The 7990-nt window shown below is 45.8% G+C and overlaps 1 protein-coding gene across 1 annotated transcript; it reads right to left on the bottom strand.

Annotated features, from left to right (window-relative positions):
* Window positions 1–409: 409 nt before the first annotated feature.
* Window positions 410–7098, bottom strand: tagapb (T cell activation RhoGTPase activating protein b). Its single transcript, XM_038968757.1, has 10 exons — window positions 6987–7098; window positions 6015–6099; window positions 5076–5129; window positions 4489–4552; window positions 4191–4360; window positions 3325–3486; window positions 3086–3195; window positions 2427–2604; window positions 2096–2192; window positions 410–1924 (listed from the first exon to the last, which is right to left on the bottom strand). Exons 2-10 carry the CDS (start codon window positions 6039–6041, stop codon window positions 750–752), a joined length of 2037 nt encoding a protein of 678 aa, XP_038824685.1. The 5' UTR covers window positions 6042–6099; window positions 6987–7098; the 3' UTR covers window positions 410–749.
* Window positions 7099–7990: the final 892 nt, after the last annotated feature.

Here is a 7990-nt window from a genome sequence, read left to right on the forward strand (position 1 = left end):
TGGCGTAGTTGAATGGTGAGAGGAAGTCCATCTAACCTAGCCTGGTTCCAGATTGGTTTGTGTGTTCTTAGTGTGACAATGGTAAGACAACGCAAACAGTAAGACAACGCAAACATCTACAAGCCTACAATCCTTCTAAAATGGCTGTGTTAATGTTGGTGGAGCCCATGGGATGAACTGAGAAAGCAGTATGGCTTATGTATGTATGGGAGCTCATCTCTTGTACTTGCATGCGCACAAGGTTGTTTTTGAGTGGAACTGCGTGCTTGGGGGTGCAATGACCAATCGATTCTAGACAGCTGCAAAGTCACAGGACTTGAGTGCTCCTAGGGCTTCCCTCCCCCCCAAAATAATCCCCCCAAAAGTGTACAGACTTTAATAACTGGAGAACAATGTCACAATGTAACATAAACGTGCTTTATTGTAGTGGAAGGAAATATGTTGTAGAGTCAAGACACAAAAATACACACATTTTCACAAAGTTACACATTTATGTACAGTACATATCAGTATATTAACAAAAGTAAAACTGGAGGAGATATATCCAAAATACCTGCAGATTCAGATTGTGATTATTTACATAGCTTTTATGTAGATACACTAGAGGAGTATCTACCTTCATTAATAGCTTTTCAGGTAAAATATCTTTCCTTCTGTACTCTAAACAGTACTACTCAACCTAGCAGTTGTACATTATAGTTTGTGTACATTCAAAGTGAAAAGTGAGATATCATGTCAGAAAAAGGTCCTTAAACGTAGGACTCCTTGGCGTAAGAATACTCCTGGAACACGGGCTGGCTGCACCTCCGTGACACAGCCTCATGGTGTGACACGGTCTCATGGTGTGACATGGTCTCATGGCGTGCTCTCGACACAGACTCAGACATCGCTCGCTGGCGGAACCCGCCGGAATGTTGTTGGACTGCGGTGACATCATCACTGTCTGTCCCCTGAGAGAAGCAGTCTGTGTATTGATTGACGGTACAGGAGTACATGAAGTTTGCGTTCATAGAGGCTGGGCGGGAATTCCTGCTAAGAGTGGCGGCTGCGGCTTTGACAGTCATGGAGCCGTAATGTGACAGGGTGAGCTGAGCCACACTCTGGACTGCCTGCTCGTACGAGGGGGGCTGCGATGGCAGTCTGCTATCCACCTGCTGGAAGGGCTCCATGGCAGACAGGGGATACTTCTGCCTGAGAGGGGCCTCGGCCTCGCTCTGGGAGTCCTCCTGGAGGGTTCCACAGGGGAAAGGTTTCTCCTTCTGGATGTGGCCTTTCTTCAGACTTATTCGGGTGAAGGTTCCCAGGCTCTTGGTCGTCATCGGGGCTTTGCTGTTCATCTTCATGGACTGGGTGCGTCGCTTGGCCACTTCCACCGTGTCTGCCCTCGGATGTGTGGACTGGGTCCTGCGTGGGCAGCCCGGGGAGGCCAGCGGCGAGCTGGTAAACACAGAGCCCTCCGATGCGTTGGAGGTGGTGCTCTCCAGGGAACAGGTGGACGAGCATGACGGATGGCTGCCACCGAGTTTGGGAAGGGACAGCGTGGCGGCAGGCCTGGTAGCGGCACCATGCCCCGGGAGCAGGAAGGAGTCATTAGAGATCTGCTTTTTGAGTGGCTGCTCCTCAAAGTCCCGGGCCTCCACGGAGAAGTCGTCATGGCTACGGGCCAGGTTCCTTTTCTCATTAGAGGGGAAGATGATTGGCTCTGAGCAGCGGCGGTTAAAGGGCGTCTTGTTGGTGAAGGTGTGGAAGCTGGCGTTGGTAGGGCAGGAGGGGACAGTGCCACGTTCCATCCCGCACGCGGAGAGGAGAGATGAGGACGAGCTGCCACTTTCCCCCTCTCCCTGCATGGACCCCATGCTGTCCCCCTCAGAGTCCGGGTCGGTGCTGTCATACGCAGAGTCGTGCCGCTGTGACGACACAGATTCTGAGGAGAAAGAGGCAGAACGTTGATCAGTTGCAGTGTATGATTCCTATTCCTATTGTTCTACTTTGAAATGTGTTCCCAGAAATCTGTGTTCACAGAATGTTCTAATTTTCTGTGAAACAATGTGTAGCACTGCAAAGAGTGGTGCCTAAAGCAGCCCAGTTCTCTTACCTGAGCTATCTTCATCGGGATCCCCCAAAAGGCTCAGGATGTCTTGTCCAAAGATCTCACTGCAATGCTCTATCAGGAACCTTGTCAGCTTTACCACCTAAAGGAAACATCACAAAAAACATAAAAGGTCAACATTACTTAGAAAGAGGGTTGGCATCTCCTTTCACTGAACAACTCAGTCCTGATTCAGGCAGACTACTGTAGGGTAAAGTTCTTGCGAAACCACAGGCCTATACACAGACACACAAAACACACGTACACACACTTTGGTTTTCAGTGCATGAAAACCACATTGGCAGCTTCAAGAGTCCAGTCAGAACCGTATTCTCACCTTGTCCACGGTCTGCACGTCTAAGGACATGTCGTCCTTCCGCAGCAGAGTGGGAGCGATGCACACCGCCAAATTATTGGCGTCCATCATGTTGTGCCTGCTCTTTGTGATGTGGCGGAACACACACAGAAGGTTCCGCAGCAGCAGGATGTTAGGCCCTGGTAGCTTGTCAACCACCCTGAGAGGAGGAGGGAAGAGAGAAGGGAGGAGAGAAAGAACAGGAAGAAAATGTAGATCAGTTTGCCGCTCTTTTTAAAAATTATTATTTTAAGCTTCTCTTTTTGAGAGGGGAATTCAACGAAAAAAGAGAAGTGCCTTGTCTGAAATATACACATTGAGGGGAGAGACACTACTTCCTCTTTATCTGAATCTCTGAAAAACTCCATTCAAAATCCCCTGAATATATGCTTTGCCACACCTACAACAGCAATGGAAAAGTTCAGGGATTTTTGTATTCAACCGAACGCCTACATTAGTCTTAAATTAGCATAGCTTACAGTTTTATAGGTCACCAATGGGGGTGACTGGACAGGTGGTATAGTAGCTATAGTAGCTAGTGCTAATGCCACATTTAGCATAGAATTAACAGTTGGTCCTAGTAGTGGCTAGCTAATGCTACTTTTAGCCTAGCATCAGCTCGTTAGTGTTTGGTAGCTTACCTCTTGAGCCGCAAGCCGCTCTGGTGGACATCCTCAATCTCCAGGGCCTTCATCCAGGTCTCAAACAGCTCCGACACTAGCAGGCGTCCCGGGAGCTCGTTCAGAAAACACTGTAATTAGGAGGGAAGGTGTTGGAGGTTATAACACAATGGAAGACTGCTGATAAGTAGTGAGAGTGTCCAACGGACGGATGGACGGACAGATGGGACAGATGAGTGAACAGATGGGTGACTCTTTACCTTGAGTAGACCCACCAGGAGAACCACGGGCAGGGCATCCATCTCCACCTCCGTCCCACTGTTGAGCTGCTCCCTGATGGCCTTCAGGGTCTTACTGTTGCATGTCGTCCTGAACACCCCCTCTGTGGAGGGGCCTTTCTTCCACAGAAGCACCAATATCTCCTGGTGGGGAGAGAGAAGAACAAGCAGAGGTCAGACCAGGCTGAGAAAAGGCATGAACAAATCAAACAACCTGGTGTGTGTGTGTGTGTGTGTGTGTGTGTGTGTGTGTGTGTGTGTGTGTGTGTGTGTGTGTGTGTGTGTGTGTGTTCTGTGGGGGGGACGGCAGGGTCAGAGTGAGACAGGAGGTTGGTGCATTGTGCGTGTTCATCAGCTGGAACATCACATGTAAATCAAATCAATGGTTGGGTTGCAGACAGGCAGGTTCTTAGCAACCATTATCAAATGCTTTGTTAACTGCACTTATTAGTGACAATTTAATGACCCGATTAATCAAGTGCCCTAATCAATAAATCACTTCATAAACTGAACTACCATAATGATTCCTAGTGATTCCTAACTTTTGAATTGACATGCACCTCATTCTACCAAGGTGTTTAGTTAAAAGGGTTTATTTATTTTAGCGGACGCTACCTAGTGGACACTTGGTAGAATGAGGTGCGGGTCAAATCAACTGCTCTCACTACAACTCATTATGGCAGTTCATTATGGCAGTTCAGTTCATGAATTGAAAGTGTTATGTTATATCGCACAATCAATAAAATCTTTCTCACTCAATGCCCAGAGCCACACACCTTGTCCAAATGATGACAATCTAACATACAAAGATATTACAGAACCAAGATAGTTGTGGTAGAGTGACGTACTGTGATGGGCTTGGGAAGCATCCCATCCTCTGGGCAGATCTTGGAGAGAGGCTGTCCAAACAGTTGGCTCTTGGAGTCTGTGTCTGGACAGGAGGACATGCTGTTGAGGGTGGAACTCCTCTTCAATTTCCTCAAGATGCTGATGCTTCTCTTACTGTTGCCGCACTTTTCTGTTATGAAAGAAGCCAAAGGATTAGAGAACTTGAGTAGGTATAGATGTAGTGTGCAGTATTGGGCACAGTATACAGTAATGCTAACTGATACCATGACATTGTTTTTCAGCGATGTTCAAACTCACCAATGGGCTGCGTTGCTTTTGCATTACACAACTCCCTGGGCAGTGTGGGGATCTTTGTGCCGCCCTGGAAACACAAAACAGGAGATGTTGTCATGAGAATGTGTGAGGAACGTGTGGCAGGGGAGGGAGGGGAGGAGCCTCTGCTCTATGCCCCTAAACCCACCCCCTGTGTCTGCACGCCCGTTTGCAGGTGAGGGTGCAGGGTTGTAAGAGTGTTACTCGCCCACACTCCCTCCATCACAAACAATTTACCCCTCAGAATTTACCCCCCCAGAAACCCCCCTCAAAAACACCAACCACTTTCACACCAATATGTACTCAAGATCAACACAAGGTTCTCCATTTGAACGAAACAACACAAACCCTCCAAAAAGCATCATCACAGTATCAATCAACTGTTACAATGAATACACTTGTGTTATGTAAGTGCTTATTATCTGAGCTACAGATTGCAGTAGTTCAAATTCCCCCATCAAACCTAAAAATAAACTTTATATTTTCCCCCTGAGGTCTAGGGAAACCAAAGGTGTTTCCAGAACAATTGACACATGGATGAGAAGCAGAAGCGGGGTCTGTACGGTACTTACATCAAGGGGAAACTCGATAAACGGGTCCATGCCACTTCCTGTTAGAGTTTTAGCCTTAAACACACAGAGAGAGAAAGAGAGAGAGAGAGAGAGAGAGAGAGAAAGAGAGAGAGAGAGAGAGAGAGAGAATTATCTATAATGCAGATTAAAGTTGTTGAAGATAAAGTCGACTCCTTCCAGAAGCAATTATACTATTTCGGTAAAGATCAATGTATGCTCATTCTAATTCTATATGTACATGGTGTCAAACAAAGGCCTATATATGTCTGAATGACCATAGATCATTTTTTGACGTGATACAATGTGTGTCTGCATTGAGTGCCTTTCTAAGAATGTCCGATACTCCGTCCTTAATGATAATGGCCATTTCTAGAGGTTATATCCTTAATGATAATGGCCCTTTCTAGAGGTTATATCCTTACTGATAATGGCCCTTTCTAGAGGTTATATCCTTACTGATAATGGCCCTTTCTAGAGGTTACAGTATATTCCTCTTCAGAGCCATCAAAGCCCATCAACATGAGAGCAATAGATGGAATAAGAGTGAATATTATGAATTGGCAACACAATGATATCTTGAAATCAATAGCCGAGCAATACAACGGAATCTCGATATCAATGACCGACTGCAGACAGGCAAAAGCAGATCCATCTTTTCTACAGTATCTGCCATCACCCCCTTTGGTAAGGAGAATCTGAGTAAGGTATCAGGGAATAGGTCTACATACGACACAGTATGTGCTATGGTAATAAATCACACAGCTCTTCTCTGTTTCAGCTGTTCTAATTGCTGTTGCTGTATATTTAGCACACTGGAGAGTAAGCTAAAGCTTCACCACTTATAGGGCATATAGGGCACCCTGTTCCCTATAGTTTTTGCAGTGTACTGTATACAGAATAGGGTTCCATTTGGGACGGGACCCTAAGTGAGAAACTTACTGTGATACTGTTGCTCAGCACCTTCATCAGAACACTTGGGAGGGGTGTGATAGAACCTGCCCTCTCTGTTGCTGCTTTTATTTTCCTGGAAAGATTAAAAGACATACATACAAATATTAATATTTGATTGATCTCAAGTAAATCCCTAGTTATTCTGGTGAGCCATAATGGAGAAAGATGGATAGAGACTAGTCCCTGTTTAGAGGGGTGTGGAGAGTGACTAGTCTATATTGTGTGTGTGTGTGTGTGGGGGGGGGGGGGGGTCAAAAAGATGGTCAAATGGATATTGTCAATATGATAAAAATCTTTATTATTATTTATGAGTAAACATTTCTGAGTGATTATGAGTGAAAAGGATGATTACCACTAATAATTGTATGACAGATTTTTTTTAACCATATACTATAAGTTGTGATATCATGAAGAATGGTAATATTAACTAAAATACAGTTCCTATCTCCATCACATATGTCTTTATAATACCTTTCAATATTAATTCTACACATAGCCCAATACTAATTAATATAATAATATATGCCATTTAGCAGACGCTTTTATCTAAAGAGACTTACAGTCAAGCGTGCATACATTTTACATCTTATACTGTAATTGAATGACATAGACAGTACAGTCCCATTGATACTACAAGTTACTACAAATACATTGATAGATCCCAAAATCTTTCTATAATACGTAAGCAGAGACCCCAAAAAATAAAATAAAAGAGTTATTATAAATAATTGTATAGTATAACCCAGTAACCAGGTTAGCCATTTACGGCACAATCAAGTGACATTTACAGTATCTATAGAGTTAATAGTGCTGTATTTTAGTTAGTTATTTAATTATTTATGTGTTTTTTGTCTATGAATTGTATGTGCAGGGCTCCCTTGCGAAAGAGACCTTGGTCTCAATGGTGACTCCCTGTTTAAATAAAGGTCCAATAAAAACTAACAAATTAGTAGTGCTTACCTGTGAAGAGTATCCAACCAGCGTTCTTTCACCTCAGGCAAGCTGCAGGCAAAATAACAGCGTGGCGTGAGTTACTAATCCACAGTGGAAGAGGAACAAACCAAACACACGGACAGACAGACTAACAGACTGAAGAGACACAGCACGCCCTCTGGCTCTTTTAACTACAGCCCGTTGGAAACTCGAACTCAGTCATGGGGACAGGAAGCAGCGTCATGGCGGCCCCCGACCAAAGACACCACTTCCTCTTGGGTTGGGGCTGCTGCTGTCATCGCCATGTGGAAAGAGACACACGTGGAGACTAACCCTCAATCACCTGTATAGATGATAGGAATACCTTTATTTGTAAAAGGGGATCACTTCACTCTGGGGAAGCCTGGATGTCTGAGTGAGGCCTTTAGAAGTTCTGTTTTCTTTTGGTGTCTTTGTTTTCCTTCACCTTTGGCCTACACTAGGGAGTACATTAGGGCCCACATTAGGGCCTACACTAGGGAGTACATTAGGGCCCACATTAGGGCCCACATCAGGGCCTACATCAGGGCCCACATTAGGGCCTACACTAGGGCCTACACTAGGGCCCACACTAGGGCCCACATCAGGGCTCACATCAGGGCTCACATCAGGGCCCACATTAGGGCCTACACTAGGGCCCACATCAGGGCTCACATCAGGGCCTACACTAGGGCCCACACTAGGGCCCACACTAGGGCCCACATCAGGGCTCACATCAGGGCCTACATCAGGGCCTACATTAGGGCCTACATCAGGGCCCACATTAGGGCCTACACTAGGGCCCACACTAGGGCCTACATCAGGGCCCACACTAGGGCCCACACTAGGGCCTACATCAGGGCCTACACTAGGGCCCACATCAGGGCCTACACTAGGGCCCACATCAGGGCCTACACTAGGGCCCACACTAGGGCCTACATCAGAGCTACAGTAGGGACCATACTTTTGGATTACTGTAAAAGAGGCTTTTACATACACTTTCCCAAAAGACC

Source organism: Salvelinus namaycush, chromosome 29, assembly GCF_016432855.1.
Source record: "Salvelinus namaycush isolate Seneca chromosome 29, SaNama_1.0, whole genome shotgun sequence".
In the NCBI taxonomy this organism is placed as follows: Eukaryota; Metazoa; Chordata; class Actinopteri; order Salmoniformes; family Salmonidae; genus Salvelinus; species Salvelinus namaycush.

Coding starts and splice junctions, on each gene's coding strand:
- tagapb (XM_038968757.1), bottom strand. CDS start 6,041: ATGAAGGTGCTGAGCAACAGTATCACA. Junction 3,196..3,324: donor TCCTGGTGGGTCTACTCAAG/GTAAAGAGTCAC, acceptor TCCTAATTACAG/TGTTTTCTGAACGAGCTCCC. Junction 2,193..2,426: donor ACGTGCAGACCGTGGACAAG/GTGAGAATACGG, acceptor TGTTTCCTTTAG/GTGGTAAAGCTGACAAGGTT.